General features: G+C 49.5%; 1 protein-coding gene across 1 annotated transcript in view; it reads left to right on the top strand.

Annotated features, from left to right (window-relative positions):
- Positions 1-19,988, top strand: part of LOC140362203 (ephrin type-A receptor 7) — a 306,144-nt gene that overhangs the window by 238,046 nt on the left and 48,110 nt on the right. The window contains exons 9-13 of the mRNA XM_072448279.1: positions 1,207-1,262; positions 11,749-11,874; positions 12,466-12,651; positions 17,777-17,838; positions 18,299-18,415. Of these exons, the coding sequence (XP_072304380.1) occupies positions 1,207-1,262; positions 11,749-11,874; positions 12,466-12,651; positions 17,777-17,838; positions 18,299-18,415 (547 nt within the window). The remainder of the gene's footprint in view (positions 1-1,206; positions 1,263-11,748; positions 11,875-12,465; positions 12,652-17,776; positions 17,839-18,298; positions 18,416-19,988) is intronic.

The following is a 19,988-nucleotide window of genomic DNA, read 5'->3' as shown; positions in this document are numbered from 1 at the left end:
TGTCTCCCTGGCTCCTTGTCTCCTTGTCTCCTTAAGGACACGTGTTTTAAGTGATGGATTCGATGCTCACTTTGTCCTGTAAAATCAGATTACAAGACGAAAACCTTAACTAGGTCTCAAACAGGACTGAAACTGGTCTAGCCAGTCTAAACCCGGACTAAACCAGAATAAACCAGGTCCAGGTCTAAATCAAGAAGTCTTTTGGTTTTGATCTCTGAAAAAAATGGTAAAAGGCACCAAACCCACAATAAAACCATCACCAATCATCACGCTGGTTATGTTTTTCCCTCTTTAAAATCATGCGTAAAACGTGAAAGTCTCTGGACAGTTTCTAAGTCGAGATGAACGTTTAAAGATCGTGTCGTTGAGAAAACATTCAGATATATAGAGTTTGAGTGCTTGTTCTGCTAGTGCTAGTGCTATGTTGTTCGACGTATCACGATTTCAACAATGTCCCGGAGAGATTATGTTTCTGTTCTGTTTATCCCGTGATGGACGAGCCCCATTTCTCACAGAACACTTCCTGTTTTGAAACAACACAAATGAGATCTCTGCTCTTGTGTTTGTCAGCGTGTTTCCTCTTTGTTCCTTCTTTGTTTCCTCTTCATTCCCTCTTTGTTTCCTCTTCATTCCCTCTTCGTTCTCTCTTCGTTCCTTCTTCTTTTTTTCCTCTTCGTTCCCTCTTCGTTTCCTCTTCGTTCCCTCTTTGTTTCTTTTTCATTCCCTCTTTGTTTCCTCTTTGTTTCCTCTTCATTCCCTCTTTGTTTCTTCTTCATTCCTTCTTTGTTTCCTCTTCGTTTTCCTCTTCGTTCGTTCTTCGTTCCCTCTTTGTTTCCTTTTCGTTCCCTCTTCGTTCCCTCTTCATTCCCTCTTCGTTTCCGCTTCGTCCCCTCTTCGTTCCTTCTTTGTTTCCTCTTCATTCCCTCTTCGTTTCCTCTTCATTACCTCTTCATCCCCTCTTCCTTTTCTCTTCTTTCCCTCTATATTCCCTCTTTGTTTCCTCTTTGTTTCCTCGTCATTCCCTCTTCCCTCTTCGTTTCCTCCCGTTGTCTCCTCTCGTCTTTGAGCCCTCATCGCTCACTCCACTTCCGTGTGATCCAGAGCGAACCGTGCGCTCCAGTTCTCCTTGTTCTCCATGTTCTCCGTGTTGGCGGCGTCGCTCGGGACCGACTGCGTCTAACGTCTTCATCTGTTTGTGTTTTTCAGACAATGCGGCTACAGCAAAGCGTCTCAAGAGGGCGACGAGGAGCTCTACTTCCAGTGTAAGTGACGGTGATGACGGCTCTATCGCGGACGAGGGCGGGCGAGGGCGGGCGAGGGCAGGCAAGGGCGGGCGAGGGCGGGCGAGGGCGGGCGAGGGGGGCGGGCGAGGGAAACGGGCGAGGGAAACGGGCGAGGGAAACGGGCGAGGGAAACGGGCGAGGGAAACGGGCGAGGGAAACGGGCGAGGAAGCGTGAGCAAGGGAAACGGGGGACCGCGGAGGAAGCGTGTGCAAAGACTTATGGGACTAAAGACGGTCGTAATTTATGCAACGCGTCTGTTTGTGTTTGTGGTGAGGAGAAGGTCGCGGGTGTCACTGGGAGTCAGTCTGGAAGGTGCACAAAGGTGATAAATCAAAGGCGTGTGTCGTTTGTCAGTGCAGGAGTCGAGGTTTGTACGGTCATGTTTCATTGTAGAAAAAAGATTCAGTTGTTGTCATCAGGACTACAGGACTTTCACAGTGAGGGGGGAGTGTGAAACAGGGACAATAGGAGGCTGATGGCCCATTAAAGGACTGAAAGGAAACAAAGAGGCTCGTTTGATAGAAAACAAAGAGGTTTAGTTTCTGTTTAAACCAACAACACCTTTACATCAGGAGGTCCCGCCCGGTGGGTCCTCCTACTGGACAAATGAGGGATTACACCCACATGACCACGTTTCCTTTTGTGTTTTATGTTTTTATGTTCACAGAACAAACAAATAAGATGTACAAAGCCATTAAGATCGAGACCTCTTTCTCAAAGGGTCATAATATATTATACAGGCTTGATATTTTTAGAAATATATTGTAAAAAACACTCTTTGGGTCAAAATGAGACCACTGTGTGCTCTGTCCTCATCTGATCATCGAGCGTTTTATTGCCCGAGAACCAGGAAGTGCCTTGTTGTCGTGTTAGTTGTTGTCTGCTTTGCCATGACGACAAAACTCGCCTTCAGACTCATCTCTGTGAATAATCAGGATGTTTGGAATGCGAGGAACAGGTTTGGACCAGGATTTTGAGACGTTAGAAATCTTTGAGCAGAAAAATAAGGAAATGTGCCAAAGAAAAACTAAAAAAGGATCAAACCAGGTCTAAATCCGGTGTGACCAAATACTACATCTGTCTTACACTGGAGCAAACATCACAGTGCAGCAGTTTCCACCGACCAATGAGAAAACCGCTCGATTTGACGCCTCCTGCCCCGCCTCCTGCCCCGCCTCCCGCGCCCGCCTCCCGCGCCCGCCTGCCGCGCCCGCCTCCTGCCCCGCCTCCTGCCCCGCCAAATGGGTGACCTGCTCCACCAGACGCTCCGAACATCGAGCGCGTTTAACTGTTCGAGTCGCACAGGACGGCGCGATAATAAGGACGATAGCTAGCGATTATTCTAGAGGTCGACCTTTGGTTATTAAGTAAAGACAGGGCCGGCCCAACATTATATGTGGGCTCCTCACGGGCTCCTCGCTGGCTCCTCGTGGGCTCCTCTTTGGCTCCTCTTTGGCTCCTCGCGGGCCCATCGTTGGCTCCTCGCTGGCTCCTCGTTGGCCCCTCGTTGGCTCCTCGTTGGCTCCTCGTTGGCTACTCGCTGGCTCCTCGTTGGCTCCTCGTTGGCTCCTCGCGTGCTCCTCGTTGGCTCCTCGTGGGCTCCTCGCTGGCTCCTCGCTGGCTCCTCGTTGGCTCCTCGTTGGCTACGCGCTGGCTCCTCGTTGGCTCCTCGTTGGCTCCTCGCGTGCTCCTCATTGGCTCCTCGTGGGCTCCTCGCTGGCTCCTCGTTGGCTCCTCGTTGGCTCCTCGCGTGCTCCTCGTGGGCTCCTCGCTGGCTCCTCGCTGGCTCCTCGCTGGCTCCTCGTTGGCTCCTCGTGGGCTCCTTGTTGGCTCCTCGTTGGCTCCTTGCTGGCTCTTCACTGACTCCTCGGTGACTCCTTGCTGACTCCGCGGTGACTCCTCGCTGACTCCTCGCTGGCTCCTCGTTGGCTCCTCGCGAGCTCCTCGTTGGCTCCTCGCTGGCTCCTCGTTGGCACCTCGTGGGCTCCTCGTGGGTTCCTCGTTGGCTCCTCGTGGGCTCCTCGCTGGCTCCTTGCTGGCTCCTCGTTGGCTCCTCGTTGGCTACTCGCTGGCTCCTCGTTGGCTCCTCGTTGGCTCCTCGCGTGCTCCTCGTTGGCTCCTCGTGGGCTCCTCGCTGGCTCCTCGTTGGCTCCTCGTTGGCTCCTCGCGTGCTCCTCGTGGGCTCCTCGCTGGCTCCTCGCTGGCTCCTCGTTGGCTCCTCGTGGGCTACTTGTTGGCTCCTCGTGGGCTCCTTGCTGGCTCTTCACTGACTCCTCGGTGACTCCTTGCTGACTCCGCGGTGACTCCTCGCTGACTCCTCGCTGGCTCCTCGTTGGCTCCTCGCGAGCTCCTCGTTGGCTCCTCGCTGGCACCTCGTTGGCACCTCGTGGGCTCCTCGTGGGTTCCTCGTGGGCTCCTCGTGGGCTCCTCGTTGACTCCTCATGGGCTCCTTGCTGGCTCTTCCCTGACTCCTCGCTGGCACCTTGTTGGCTCCTTGTGGGCTCCTCGTTGGCTCCTCGTGGGCTCCTCGTTGGCTCCTCGTGGGCTCCTCGCTGGCTCCTTGTTGGCTCCTCACTGGCTCCTCGTGGGCTCCTCACTGGCTCCTCGTTGGCTCCTCGTGGGCTCCTTGTTGGCTCCTCACTGGCTCCTCGTGGGCTCCTCACTGGCTCCTCGTTGGCTCCTCGTGGGTTCCTTGTTGGCTCCTCGCGGGCTCTTCCTTGGCTCCTCGTTGGCTCCTCGCTGACTCCTTGCGGGCTCCTCGTTGGCTCCTCATGGGCTCCTTATGCGCCGGCTTCTTTGACAGAATGAGAGCAGTTTGATTGTTTGTACTGGACATCGTATTGTTCTGGACTTTTTCACATGCGCCGCTTTTTCTGTAGGATTAAGCTGCTCACGAGGGAAAGAAAGACGAGAGGGAGAAGGAAGAGAGGCAGAAGGAGGAGGAGGAGAGGGAGGAGAAGGAGAAAGGAGGAGGAGGAGGAGGAGGAGGAGGAGGAGGAGGAGGAGGGAGGAGGAGGAGAGAGAAGGAGGAGAGGGAGAAGGAATAGAGAGAGATGAGAGGAGAGGGAGAAAGGAGGAGGAGGAGAGGGAGGAGGAGAGAGAGGAGGAGGCGAAGGATAAGAGGGAGAAGGAGGAGAGAAACGTACAATAGTTTACTACGTGCTGACATGTAAATAACATATTCTCTATTCAGCAAGACTCAAGACTTACAAGAATAAATGTACTGCATTCAATCATTTCAAGGTTTAAGTCGCCAACAACAATAATGTAGCTTTTGTTTCAAGCATAATTTCCTCCTAAAGCTCTGCAGCTTCTTCAGGGGGGCTCTGCAGCTTCTTCAGGGGGGCTCTGCAGCTTCTTCAGGGGGGCTCCACAGCTTCTTCAGGGGGGCTCTGCAGCTTCTTCAGGGGGGCTCTGCAGCTTCTTCAGGGGGGCTCTGCAGCTTCTTCAGGGGGGCTCCACAGCTTCTTCAGGGGGGCTCTGCAGCTTCTTCAGGGGGGGCTCTGCAGCTTCTTCAGGGGGGGCTCTGGAGCTTCTTCAGGGGGGCTCTGCAGCTTCTTCAGGGGGCTCTGGAGCTTCTTCAGGGGGGGCTCTGGAGCTTCTTCAGGGGGGCTCTGCAGCTTCTTCAGGGGGGCTCTGCAGCTTCTTCAGGGGGGCTCTGCAGCTTCTTCAGGGGGGCTCCACAGCTTCTTCAGGGGGGCTCTGCAGCTTCTTCAGGGGGGGCTCTGCAGCTTCTTCAGGGGGGGCTCTGCAGCTTCTTCAGGGGGGCTCTGCAGCTTCTTCAGGGGGGCTCTGCAGCTTCTTCAGGGGGGCTCTGCAGCTTCTTCAGGGGGGGCTCTGGAGCTTCTTCAGGGGGGCTCTGCAGCTTCTTCAGGGGGCTCTGCAGCTTCTTCAGGGGGGGCTCTGGAGCTTCTTCAGGGGGGCTCTGCAGCTTCTTCAGGGGGGGCTCTGGAGCTTCTTCAGGGGGGCTCTGCAGCTTCTTCAGGGGGGGCTCTGGAGCTTCTTCAGGGGGGCTCTGCAGCTTCTTCAGGGGGGCTCTGCAGCTTCTTCGGGGGGGCTCTGCAGCTTCTTCAGGGGGGCTCTGCGGCTTCTTCGGGGGGGCTCTGCGGCTTCTTCGGGGGGGCTCTGCAGCTTCTTCAGGGGGCTCTGCAGCTTCTTCAGGGGGGCTCTGCAGCTTCTTCGGGGGGGCTCTGCAGCTTCTTCAGGGGGGCTCTGCAGCTTCTTCGGGGGGGCTCTGCAGCTTCTTCAGGGGGGCTCTGCAGCTTCTTCAGGGGGGCTCTCTGCAGCTTCTTCAGGGGGGCTCTCTGCAGCTTCTTCAGGGGGGCTCTGCAGCTTCTTCAGGGGGCTCTGCAGCTTCTTCAGGGGCTGTGGTTTGGTTTCTTCTTCTCGACAGCTGCTCCTAAAGACAGACATTTGGAAAACTATTTTACTTTCAACCGGAGCGTACAGTTTGCAGGTTAATGCGTGATCACTGCCAATTAATATGCAAATAGGAGACAATTAATATGCACAAACGACCATATTTACACGGATGTGGGTCATTATGATGCATTTAATCAATTCAGATCAACTTAAGTTGACAATCGGTTACAATTTTGATGGCGTTTTCTTTGTTTGAATTATTCGAGGCATTCAGAGGATTAAGTTCTTTAAACCGAAGTAAAGTAATATATATATATTTGTGCCTGTTGTGTTTTTGCCAATGGGAGAAAAGTAATACAATTTCTAGTGATTTAATAATAAAAACTTGAGAACAGCACAAGTCCCAGTCGACCGTCTCTCTTTCCAAACCAAAAACACAGCACAGAGCTCATATGCAGATCGTGTCTTTAAACGGTTTAATTCATATTCAAGTTTTGTGTAAAAGGCTGATAAAAAAAAAAAAATTAAAAAAAAACGTTAAAATTGTGCTAAAAAAAAGTTCTCATGTTCAGATTGAGTATAATTCTAGGTTGTACGTATTTTCAGTAACAACAGCGTGAAATGTGAACAAACTCTTCTGCAACTGTTAAAATACTGTAGTAATTATGTTTTCTGTTTATTAGATTTATTGGCTCTATATTTTCATGGTCAAACACACAGAGAATATTGGGACATAGCAACAGACTAAAAAACAAAAAATTATAACACATAAAACCTATGTTACGTTTGCCTCTGGGGACTGGAAACAGGTGGCCCGCGGCCCGGTTTTGGGCCACGGCCTGGTGGTTGGGGGTCCCGTTTACACGTTTTACACGTTTTACACTGTACTTTTTACACCGCCCAGTATTTGTAACATTTCAAACGTAATTAGAAAATATATATAATTGAGTAATATCTAAAGTTAAGCTACCGTATTTCCCGGAGTATAAGTCGCACCGGAGTATAAGTCGCAGTATAAGTCTATTATGCAAAAGTATAAATGCAGTATGCAAGTATATGAAAATAATAAATAATATCACATATAAGTCGCTCCGGAGTATAAGTATATAAATATAAGTATAAGTCGCACCCCGGCCAAATCGATGAAAAAAGGGGCCGGACTGGAGCGATAAATGAGGCTGAGACTGCGGAAAGACAACGCAGCAAACAAATAAATCAGTTTTTTAGATCACCCTCAACTAAATTTAATCTGAATTGATTAAACGCATCACAATGACCCACATCCGCGTAAATATGGTCGTTGTGTGCATATTAATCGTCTCCTATTTGCATATTAATTGGCAGTGATCACGCATTAACCTGCAAACTGTGGATTTTACGCTCCGGTTGAAACTAAAACAGTTTTCCAAATGTTTCAGAAAGGTTTCTAGTCCAACAAAAAATATTTTTTTCTCGAGAATACACACAACAACAACAACAACAACAACAACAACAACAAATTCATGCACCAAAACATTGCAGTTTTACTGAAAGCGTCCCGACACTTTCAGCTCGACAATTTCCCCTCTCGGATATCGACGCGTCACGGCCCAAAAACGCCGCTTCGTTCCCCGCGATCCCAGTGGCCGCTTCAACGTCCAATACGAGGCGACGCCCGGCCTTCGATCGTCCACTTAGCTCCGGCCTTAAATAGAACGGCCTCTCTCTTCGTCATAATCTCGCGTACATATCCACACATCCACACGCCCGGCGCCGCAGACCGCTCGATACCCAGTTATGAGGCTCCTCTCTGGGCTCGCGCCGGTCGATCCTCAGCCGTAATCACATCTCACTCTCTCTGAGGCTTTTCCACTGCGGGGGGAGGGGGAAAAACGCCGCGCCTTTTCCCTGGAAGAGCGACGGCGGAGGTCAGAGGCGGCGGGTTCCTAATTGAAAAGTGTCGTCCGCCGCCACCTCCGCCGCGCGTGGTTATTACGGGTTTATTTGCCGGTTGTTAACGGCGGTTTATAGAGACAAACGGGGAGAAGTGTGGAGAGGCAGAGGAGGGAACTGCCTCACGATGTCGCGGTCAGTGACTCAAACGTGTCGCTAACGGTAACGGCGGCGGGAACGTTTTACGCGGTCGGGGGGGAGTCTGATAACGAACGTAATCAGATAAGTCATTAACTATAGATAAAAGAACAAATGTGAACATCAAACGAACTGACCTGTGAAAAGAAAGAGAGAAAGAAGGAAAAATATATGTAAAAAAAAAAAAATAATAATAATAATACAAGTTATAACCCTCCTTCACGTCTCTTTCTGCACTCCTGACACTCCTTCTCGTCTCCTTTCTTGCTCTAGATCCTCCTTCTCGTCTCCTTCCTCTCTCCTGACCCACCTTCTCGTCTCCTTCCTCTCTCCTGACACTCCTTCTCGTCTCCTTCCTTGCTCTAGATCCTCCTTCTCGTCTTCTTCCTCTCTCCTGACCCTTCCTCTCGTCTCCTTCCTTACTCTTGACCCTCCTTCTCGTCTCCTTCCTCGCTCCTGACCCTCCTTCTCGTCTCCTTCCTCGCTCCTGACCCTCTTTCTCGTCTCCTTCCTCACTCCTGACCCTCCCTCTCGTCTCCTTCCTCACTCCTGACCCTCCTTCTTGTCTCTTTCCTGGCTCTAGTTCCTCCTTTTCTTCTCCTTCCTCGCTGTAGATCCTCCTTCTCTTCTCCTTTCTTGTTCTAGATCCTCCTTCTCTTCTCCTTCCTAGCTCTAGATCATCCTTCTCATCTCCTTCTTTGCTCCTGACCCTCCTTCTCAGCTCCTTTCTCGCTCTGGATCCTCCTTCTCGTTTCCTTCCTCTCTCCTGACCCTCCTTCTCTCTTGTACTATTCGGTCACAGGAATCGTTCATGGTTGAAAGTGGTTGACTGGAATTGTTTTGTCCCTCGCGGATCTTTGTGTCAAAGAAAAACGCTCACACAACTAAATTGATCCCGTTTTAGTCTTGATTTGAGGCTCTGTTCGGTCCTTTTCTAGTTCACGCTTTGTCCCGGTTTTGATGAGAAAGTGAACGCCTGAGCCAGAGCGAGAAGAGCTAAAAACGTCCCCAAAGTGTTGCTTCTGTTCGCAGCTTCTCCTTCTCCTCGGAGTGAGAGTTACTAACAAATGTGATGCAAATTGTTGGTGAAAACCTCTGCCGTCGTGTCCTTAAATATGAACTACTCTGCGACGCTTTGGAAAGTGCCAAACAAACTAAGGCGCTTGGTTCTTACGTGTTTAGGCTCACAATTGCGTCTGCTGCAGTGGGATTATTGAAAAATGTTTTCCCAATTTGCAAACTACAATGTGCACCATTCGCGCCGCGTTTTTTTTATTACTACAATTTATTATTATTATTATTATTAACTGAAGCCTCGTAAATACTCGGGACGCATTCTAAGCACTTGGCTCGGCGCCGTGTCGGATTCCCATTAAACATGCTCACAAAAGGCCCGGGCGCTTTAGCATTCTCGTCCTGCGCTCGCCCCGTCTTGTTTTGTGTCGTCGACCTTGCGAATTCCTGAGGGCCGGATCAAAGCGGCGAGTCGGTGGATCTGAGGCCTCGCCGCAGCGCACCTTCTCGGGGATGTGTTTCCTTAGCCCGCTATCTCTGCCACGCACGTGCTAAAGACGAGGCGAACAATGGCGAGAGGAAAGATGCACGAAAAGCAGAGCGGCCGAGACGGAGCGAGCGAAACGACGCAAGCAAAATCTTAGCCCGAACTGGTCGTCTGAGCTCCTTTGTGCCGTTTCAGAGCCGCGTTGCCAGGCTCAATGTTGTTTCGGCGGCGAGTCCGGATGTCACGGTTTTGAATGTCGGCGTAAGGATTGTCGAGAGGAGAAACGTCGCGATTTTACGATTATTCGCGATTATTGACGTCACGACCAAAACAACAATAAAATCCTTCATTTTCTTTCCTTCTTGTTTCCTGAACACATTTATCGCTCCTCAATACGTGAGCTGCTTTATCAAATCAAACTTTATGAATGATAAATTTGACATAAACGGTAAGATAAAAAAATTAGATTTTGAAGAAATGCTTAGCAGAAAGAAATTCATTTTGCTTCTAAAATCTTCAGATTTCTCTTAATTTAACCCCAAAAATACTTAATTTAGTTTAAAAAAATTCGCTTTTCTATACATTCCTCCTAAAACTGTCACAATTTTTAGTCTTTACGATTATATTGTGACCTGAATAATCAAGATTATCGATTAAACGAATAATCTTGACATCCAAAGTGTCAGTAGTCATTTATTACAAGGATATATTCATTTCTATTTGGCTTTTCTTTTTCATTGACGTTAGCAGCACTTTATTTTTTATTTTTTTGTCATTAAAGCTGCATTACGTAACTTTTCTTGGTTTGCCCAAATTATTTTAGTTTTATTTGTGTTTTAGTATCCTGTTGTTTAATCTATGTTTTAACGGGGTGAAAAAGAGTACGTTTCTCATTGGCTTTTCCCTGTATAAATGAATCAAATGAATTAATGAAGTGTCCAGTAAACGCTGTATAAGGTCCAGAATGTCCAGAAAGTCCAGAAGGAGCAGAGGTCCAGCGTCTCTCGCCTGTGATCCTCGGCTGAACTTTATTGATTTTTCTGGACCCGATTTTCTCACAACATTAGGGCCCAAAGCTCAGCAGCGGCTCGAGGGGAAAAGACCACGAAAACTGTAATTTCTATTTCCACTTTGGCCTCTGTGCAGTCGAGAGGAAAGTCAAGTACGTGTGAGGGAACTGTAGCTTCAGAGCTTGCCTCTCCACGGATCTGACCTGTAATCTGACCAGGTGCTGCCACAATCTTAGAGACGTTCAGTGTAAATTTAGTCTAGTCTTTATTTCAAGGGGCGATAAGCTCATCAGAAAAGTTATGCAGCTTTAACTCTCCAAAGATGATCCTTATTCTCTGCAAACTGACATTATGATGATTATTTATTCACTTATTTTCAATATTATGAGTTAGCGATTGGTCAAAAAATCATTTAGTTTGTACGATGAGACTTTTTAAATGCACTTTTATCTAAATAAATGTAAAAAAATTGTGACTGTGGATGTCGAATATGTACAAATAAGGTGTATAACTGATGTCATTGTGTTTTAGAGCTGCATTTGAAGGGGGTGGGGCCTTTAACTACACCGTAAAATGAGTACAAACCCTTCTAAATATGAAGCTATTGTCTTATTACTGACTTAATGTTCATTGGCTCTACATTTCCATAGTAAAACACACGTAAAACAAAAAAGAAAGTACATTTCAACATCCAACTTTTGCCTCTTGGACCCAGTCCCGCGGCCCGGTTTTGGCCCGCGGGCCGGTGGTTTTGGGGAGTCTCTATGGTCCGGTGAACGATAACGGTTATCGAAACACGTTAGATCTCATGCCACAAGACCTCGTCGCGTTGCCAGACAGAAACAAAAAACACAAATAAAACCAAAACGAAGCCTGAATCGCAAATCGAACGCCGTTTTTTCTCCTTCTAAATGTGGTCTTGGTCTCGTTCTCGCGGACTCCACTCATTAATTAAGATGATTGTAATTGTCGTCTCGTCACAATCCTCCCGACACTTCATCCGCCTCTTCATGGGCGCTGAGAACGAGTGCCAGTTGTTTAATTAAGACGCGCGACAATGGGTGGAGAGCGGGTGAAGTGTCTTGCTCGAGGACAAGCGCCGAAGCCTCCGAACAGTCGCTCGCCGTCTGGATCTGATGATGTCGCTCCAGTGTTCTTTTGTGTCGTTTCACTGCAGAGATAGAGTTCTGCAGGTTTGCCGGTGTGACAGCAACAACACACACAAAACACACACACAAAACACACACACAAAACACACACATGAAACACACACACAAAACACACACACAAAACACACACATAAAACACACACACAAAACACACAAAAGCATCTCCGCTTTTGTCAAAATAAATCTCCCGAGCCGTAAAGTGTGAGCGCACCAGCAGCTATAATAATCCCGGCGTTCTCCAGTGACCCGTAGAATGAGATGGAGTCGCTGTGAACCGCCCCGTCTCGCATTTTTGAATCTTTGTACTTTTGTTTTGCCTGTTTCGGTGTGTGTGTGTGTGTGTGTTTTGCAGTTAAGATTCCCACTCGGAGGACGTACATCGACCCAGAGACGTGTGAGGACCTGCTGCAGGCCGTGCACGCCTTTGCCAAAGAACTGGACAACTCCAGCATCAAGATCGAGCGCATCGTGCACACGGGTGAGAGACAAGTCACTGCTGAGGGTGAGACGGGTGAGACGGGGGTCCTGGGAAGTAACAAAGTACAAAAGTAAAAGTACTGTGCTTTAGTAAAAGTATGTAGAGTAGGTATCTCAGAATCATCTCCATGGAAACACATGTGCAACTTGTGACTGTAGAATACTGATGTGGATGGAAGTGGGCGTGGTCGTTTTGATGTATAAATATAAGAAATTTTTTTGTCGAATAGAGAAATCTGCTGCTGAAGTTGGTATAATTTTCCCGTTGGCAAATAAACGCGCACGAAAACGATGTGACGTTTTCAAAAGAGTCCTGATTATTTTATTTGTTTATTTCGTATGCGTTTTACAGAAGGCGTGAACAGAGTCACGACGTTACGCAACATTAAACAAAGACGAGCAACATTATCTGATCCGCCCCTTTTTCCACTAAATACTTGATTTGCATATTTACTGACGCATTAAATTCATCAAAATAACCTTCTCAAAACTGACTTATTAGCTATTCATGTTCAAGTGTCGACGCGATCGAACCGACCGCCGCGCGACTGAACGCGGCGTGACTCCGGCGCGTGTTTGTCGCCCCCTGCAGGCGACTTTGGCGAGGTGTGCCGCGGCTGCCTGAAGCTGCCCAGCAAACGCGAGCTTCCCGTGGCCATCAAGACGCTGCGGGCCGGCTGCTCGGACAAGCAGAGGCGGTCCTTCCTCAGCGAGGCGGGGATCCTTGGCCAGTTCGACCACGCCAACATCATCCGGCTGGAGGGCGTCATCACCAGCGGTAAGTCAGGTGGGGAGGAGCCGGGGGGGAGCAGGGGTTCACGATGAGACATTTGGACTCACTGAAAACTATTATATTGACATTACTTCATGCCACTGACACGATAAACCCAACACAACGCAAGAAATAAATCACATTTTTTCTGTTTATGATACATTAATAAGCCCTAATTATTTGTTCACAAGTAAGAACCGTATTTTCCGGAGTATAAGTCGCACTGGACTATAAGTCGCACCAGCCAAAAAATGCATAATAGAGATGAAAAAACATATAAGTCGCACTGGAGTATAAGTATATAAGTATAAATATAAGTGTAAGTCGCACCCCGACCAAAACTATGAAAAAAGGTGCCACTTATAGTCCAGAAAATATGGTAAACTTTAATTGAATAGTGCTTTTCACGGACATTAATTCACAAAGTGCTCAACACAGTAATTCAAAATACAATAAACACGTGGCTCATGTAGAGCACGAAAGGTCTGAAGTACTTTGACTGAACATGTATTGACTAGTTTTAAGGAACCTTATTACCGTATTTTCCGGACTATAAGTCGCACCAGCCAAAAAATGCATAATATAGATGAAAAAAACATATATAAGTTGCACTGGCGTATGAAAAGTGTGAAAATAACAAATAATATCACATATAAGTCGTTCTGGAGTTTAAGTATATAAGTATAAATATAAGTATAAGTCGCACCCCGGCCAAAACGATGAAAAAAGGTGCAGCTTATAGTCCAGAAAATACGGTAAAAGCATGTAGCCAGCTTTCCCTCCTGTCGTTCGGTTGCAAAACGAGAGTGCGTCCCGTAAAGTCAGCGCGTCTCGACCTCTGCGATGCGGCCCGCTCTGACGGGGGGGGCGGGGTCGGAGGAGGTAAAGAACGGCAGCGATCGGGGGGGCGGGACGACGCGGGACGACGGAACGGTAAAAGCGCGTCCGCGGGCCGCTCTCAGTCGATAGATGGCAATTGAGGTCCCGCGGAGAGACGGAGCGCGCTGATGGAGAGCGCGTAAGGGAACGAGGAGGGGAGGTTACCGCGGACGACGGCAGAGGTCCCGGTCCCGCCGCCTTCACCGTCACGTTGTAGAAGCCGAAACGGAAAAGTCTCATTTTGTCAAAACCAAAGAGTCGCGCCATCGATTTACTTCCTTTTGTGTCTTTGACCTTTACGCCAAAGACACTGTCGTTTGAAGTGCTGTAAAATGTGTGGAATTTGATGATAGAAAGTGGAGAAAATACAGCCTTTTCAGCGTTATTTAAAATTGTTGGCGCACTGGTCGAGCAAGTGTGTTTAACGTTTTGCATGCAGCGACTTTGGCAATGTTTCGGTTTATTAAAATGAAGTGGATTGGATAAAAACCATAACTGAAACCTGGCAACTGAAAAAAGAAGAGGAGATTTTCGGTTTGGATGCGTTTGGACACAACGGCCTGAGGAGACGAGCTGGAAAAACGTGGAGAGATATGATAAAGGACGTCAAGATTGTTAGTTTAATCGATAATTGTGGTTATTCAGGTCGCAGGATTATCAAAAATAATAATCATGACCGTTTGTGAAGCAAATTCAAATCTTTTAGTTCAATCTAACGCCCAAAAAATACACCTAAATAAGATATTCCTTTATTGTCCCACATGTAAATAACTTTTTTAATCTGGCTCATTTTGCCACATTGTACTTTATTTTGACTTTTCGAACGTTAAATTCCATAAAACCGCTCACAAACTTGAGGAGCAGTCACATTTCAGACCACGGGAACGAAAGAAAATGTAAGATTTCACTGTTTGGTCACAGTCTCGATAATCGTGAATAATCCTTGAATTGTGACGTTTTTTTCCCACAGTAATTTCAACACATTTCAATTCAATTTATTGTTGTAACGCCCAAAAAATCGGTTAACTCTGAGGGCGACAGTGAAAAACGGATTAAACAATGTCCGTGGGGACGAGGGGGCGATGTCCCAGAGTCCTCTGTCCTTAGACCCTCCTTCTGTCCTTAGACCCTCCTTCTGTCCTTACACCCTCCTCTGTCCTTAGACCCTCCTTCTGTCCTTAGACCCTCCTCTGTCCTTAGACCCTCCTTCTGTCCTTAGACCCTCCTTCTCGGCCGGGAAAAACAACAAAAAAAAAACCTTGGGAAAAAGTATAAACCTGGAGGAGTTCCAGAGTGAAGGAGAGATCTGACTCTCACAGACGGACGCTAGAAATTGGTCATCTCAACATCCATAGATCCGATCAGAAACAAAAGCATCAAATGGATTAAATTTAGCCGCCGAGACGATCGCTCAACGACGGCAGAAGAAACCTGGAGCACAAACTCTTTTGAAGACCGTCCGTTCAGCTGCTCTTGCACGCGGTGAACGTCAGCTTCAGATACTTAAAAGTCGTGCGGTGGCGTGTGTGTCCCGGCAGATGTGTCAGCGCCGTAATTGGTCCTCTGGGCCCAGCGGGGGCAGCGTCTCTCACTTTCGCTGCGTCTGGTGGACTCGGGCTCCTCGTGTGAACCTTCTGCTCCGGCGCACCTGTGGGTCCTCCGGCGACGACCGTGAGCCTCATCCACGCTGCTGCCGAATGTCCGCACAACAACATTATGGGCACATTTTTGACCCGGTCTTTGAGCACTTTGACACGTGCAGAGTAAGAGCAGTCGCCCGAACATTACAAATGTTTTCTTATTTAATCAAATCCAAATCATACCTGAATTACGCTCTTCAATTCACACACAAAACTATTACTATTCCAAGTTCACGTCCATTTATGCAATAAATTTGTTTGGTTAATGTTGGACGCATAATATAACGTCATATTTTCAATCTTAACACGAGTTCGCTAGCTTTGTTCTGTTGTGTTACTTTTAATGGCGTTTAGTGGTGCGTTTACCGCCACCTACTGGAACTGTACGTCTTCTAAGTAGCTAGCTTTGTTTTGCTTTGCTGCTTTAGCATTTTGAGTCTGCGCGCTGCAATCTCAAAACAGGAAAGAACGCTATCGCACTCGTAAGATTTTGGTATTCGAGTCATTTTTGTACGACACGTTTGCAGCGTCTGTTTCTTTATCAACCACTCGATATCTTACGGTGCAGAATATAATACGTGGGCCGTGGACACTTTCCTCCCATAAACTCGCTCTCCGCCCCTGAATTATGAACTAACGCTCGCTCTAACTGTCTCTAAAAGCTCCGGCCGTGAAGCGCGACCGCGGATCCTCCATCATCGCCGCGAAAAACGAATCGCCGGCGGCTAATTTTCGGCATTAAGTCGGTTACGTGTCTGGCGGCCGTTCAACCCCAACCGACTCGGCCTCCTCGTAATTCATTGCCGCAGTCTGGCCAGGGCTGGACCGGAGCCGGGCTCGTGCCGGGAGAGGGGAACAGAGGAGGTGGAGGGAAGAGGAGGAGGAGGGAAGAGGAGGAGGAGGGAAGAGGACGAGGGAAGAGGAAGAGGAGGAGGAGGGAAGAGGAGGAGGAGGGAAGAGGACGAGGGAAGAGGAAGAGGAGGAGGAGGAGGGAAGTGGACGAGGGAAGAGGAGGAGGAAGAGGGAAGAGGAGGAGGGAAGAAGACGAGGACAAGGGAAGAGGATGAGGACGAGGGAAGAGGAGGACGAGGGAAGAGGAGGAGGACGAGGGAAGAGGAGGAGGACGAGGGAAGAGGAGGAGGACGAGGGAAGAGAAGGAGGACGAGGGAAGAGGAGGACGAGGGAAGAGGATGAGGACGAGGGAAGAGGAGGAGGGAAGAGGAGGAGGGCAAGGGACGAGGAGGACGAGAGGAGAAGAGGGAAGAGGAGGGAAGAAGAGGAGGACGAGGGAAGAGGAGGAGGACGAGAGAAGAGGACGAGGGAAGAGAGGGAGATGAGGGAAGAGGAGGAGGACGAGAGAAGAGGACGAGGGAAGACGAGGAGGACAAACGAGGGAAGAGGACGAGGGAAGAGGACGAGGGAAGAGGACGAGGACGAGAGAAGAGGACAAGGGAAGACGAGGAGGAAGAACGAGGGAAGAAGATAAGGACGAGGGAAGAGGTGGAGGACGAGGCTGTAACTGAGAGAGCGGGTGGAGTTTTGTGGGTTAAAGAGCGACGATGACGACGACATATTGAGATTATTGAGATGCAGCAAGGTTTTTCACGATGGACAGTTAAAGTACTTTCATTTCAATGTAGAAGAGCCACTGTTTATCACCCACTATCCAGCGAGTGCAGGACGCCAACAACGTCCGTCAAGACTCCAAACATTTGTTCTCAGAGTCGGGCAAACAAAGACGAACATTCACGCAAGTCGGGGAAAAGAAGTCAGGAGCTTGAGTGAAAAAGAAGCCGCCGCATGATTTCCCCGCGCCTCATGTCACTGAGGCTGATTTGTCGTAAACGTTTGTCCTTCACAGAAACGCTACGACCAAAATCCAAGTCACGCTTAGCTTTTGAGGAAGCGGCTACCGCGCTTACCGTTAGCTCTGTTAAACTCTGCGAAAGAGTGGATTTTATTGTCGGCGATATCAAAACCCTGTGTTTCCGAGATAAGAAAGCACATGCATGGAAACTGACTCCCGAGCGCCCTAGGACCACGCGAGCGCGTCCGAGGGAACGTGCGCTAGCAATAGGCTAGCTCACCTCGAAAACAAGCCGGTCATTTTAAAGTAGAGGAGCTGTCGCTAACACAAACACAGACTTCAGGAGTTAAATCGTACCAAATACAGTGGTCAAACAGGCCAAATGTCTGAGAACGTTGCATGATCGGAGTGGGCGGCGAGCGGGCGGCGAGCGGGCGGCGAGTGGGCGGCGAGGGGGCGGCGAGCGGGCGGCGAGGGGGCGGCGAGGGGGCGGCGAGGGGGCGGCGAGCGGGTTGGCGAGTGGGCTGGCGAGCGGGTGGCAAGCGGGCGGTGAGCGGATTGGCGAGCGGGTTGGCGAGTGGGCGGTGAGCGGATTGGCGAGCGGGCTGGCGAGTGGGCGGTGAGCGGATTGGCGAGCGGGTCTGGCTCCGTCTCCTCTCAGTGATGATGGATGACTGGACCGTAATGGCCATCGCCTCAGAGCCACATGCTCCTGTTTCTCTCTGCAGTGTGTTTTTCCAAACCTCGAATATTTACGCTGTGTGTGTGTGTGTGTGTGTGTGTGTGTCTGGTTGTGTGTTTGCAGGTAACACCATGATGATCGTGCAGGAGAGCATGTCCAACGGCTCCTTGGACTCTTTCCTCAGGGTAAGTTCAGCAACGGCCAGAATCGTTAAATGTTGGGGGTCGTGGCCTCGATTTAGTCCTCGTTTATTCTGGTTTGAAGTTGAGTTAGACATGGTTTAGCTTCAGCAGTCTTAAGTGTACCTGACCTGCGTAGTCCTGGTTTAGTCCTGGTTTAGCCCTTGTTTAGCCCTGTTTTATCCCTGGTTTAGCCCTTGTTTTGCCTCTTTTATTCCTGTCCCAGTCTTGTTTCCTCCTGCGATCCTTCTTTAATGCGCTACAGTGGCTCTAAACCACTGCTGCAGCTCCATAACCATTTAAATTAATTGCCTGTTTATTTTTATTGTCCTAATAAAAGGATGTGGCTCACTGGGCGTAATGCGAGCCGCACGACAGCTGCGGATCTGTTTGGATCCCATTTTCTTCTCATATTCTTTGCACTGACGTTATTTGTATTTGTGTGTTTGACCTGCTTTGACTGTAGAAACACGAGGGGCAGCTGAGCGTCATCCAGCTGATGGATCTGCTCAGCGGAGTCGCCTCCGGGATGAAGTACCTCACCGAGATGGGCTTCATACACAAGCGACTGGCAGCGCACAAGGTGAGAGAGGATGGTCCGGCTTTAGACCTGCTTTAGACCTGGTTTTCACCTGGTTTAGTCCTGGTTTAGAATCAGAATCAGAAATGGTTTATTGCCATTGTCAATAAACAGAATTCACAAACATAGGAACTTGTCTTTGTGATTCGGTGCAACATAAAACAATGGACAATGAACAAGTCAAAAGAGAAACTATTTAAATCTATGGGATGGAATAACAATAAGCTATAGATTTTTTTTTAAAAAGGCTTAATATGTACACAAATGTGCAGTTGAGTTTACATGTGATGCAGAAAGTGGACAGTGAGTGGTGAAATGGTTAAAGTGGCAGGAGCAGAACCAGGAGGTTCTGGTCCGGATAGGGAGTGGCCTCCTGCCTGAGGGGAGTGGCCTCCTGCCTGAGGGGAGTGGCTTCCTGCTGGAGGGGAGTGGCCTCCTGCCTGAGGAGAGTGGCCGCCTGCTTGAGGGGAGAGGCCTCCTGCCTGAGGGGTGTGGCTCAAATAGTCCATGTCCATGGTGAGAAGGGTCAGCTGTGATCCAGAGATGGAAGTCTGCAGCCGCTCACCTTCTCAGCAGAGCACAATGCGCTGTAGTCTCTGTTTGTCTCTGGCTGTGCCTCCAGCGTACCACACGGTGATGGAGAAGGTGATGGAGGAGGTTATGGAGGAAATGATGGAGGAGGTGATGGAGGAGGTGATGGAGGAGGTGAGAATGGACTCAATGATGTCCGTGTAGAACTGCACCATCATCTCTACTGTCAGATTGGCTTTCCTCAGCTGCCGCAGGAAGTACATCCTCTGCTGGGCCTTCTTGATGAGGAGCTGATGGTGGCTCCACTTGAGGTCCCGGGTGATGGTGGTGCAGAGGAAGAGGAGGGAGTCCACAGTGGAGATGGGGGGGTCTGAGATAGTGAGGGGGGAGCTGGGGGGAGGGCTGGGGGGCAGTGACATTCCTGAAATCCACGATCATCTCCACTGTTTTCTGGACGTTGCACTCCAGGTTGTTACCTCTGCACCAGCCGCTCCACCTCCTGTAGACGGACTCATCCCCGTCCCAGATGAGCCCTGATTCGCCCAGATTAGTCCTGCTTTAATCCTGGTTAGTCCTGGTTTAATCTTGGTGTAGTCCTGGAGAGTTGGAGAGATGGAAAGGAGAGTGTGATGGAGGAGATGGAGGGAGAAGTGAGGGAGATGGAGGGAGAGGTGGAGGAGATGGAGGGAGAGGTGGAGGAGATGGAGGGAGAGGTGGAGGAGATGGAGGGAGAGGTGGAGGAGATGGAGGGAGAGGTGGAGGAGATGGAGGGAGAGGTGGAGGAGATGGAGGGAGAGGTGGAGGAGATGGAGGGAGAGGTGGAGGAGATGGAGGGAGAGGTGGAGGAGATGGAGGGAGAGGTGGAGGGAGAGGTGGAGGAGATGGAGGGAGAGGTGGAGGAGATGGAGGGAGAGGTGGAGGGAGAGGTGGAGGAGATGGAGGGAGAGGTGGAGGAGATGGAGGGAGAGGTGGAGGAGATGGAGGGAGAGGTGGAGGGAGAGGTGGAGGAGATGGAGGGAGAGGTGGAGGAGATGGAGGGAGAGGT

This window comes from Eucyclogobius newberryi, unplaced genomic scaffold (assembly GCF_026437365.1).
Source record: "Eucyclogobius newberryi isolate DKJ021-1_F unplaced genomic scaffold, fEucNew1.0.hap1 SCAF_16, whole genome shotgun sequence".
NCBI classification, from domain to species: Eukaryota; Metazoa; Chordata; class Actinopteri; order Gobiiformes; family Gobiidae; genus Eucyclogobius; species Eucyclogobius newberryi.
The sequence above is the reverse complement of the archived record's forward strand: the minus strand, read 5'-3'. Positions and strand labels throughout refer to the sequence as shown.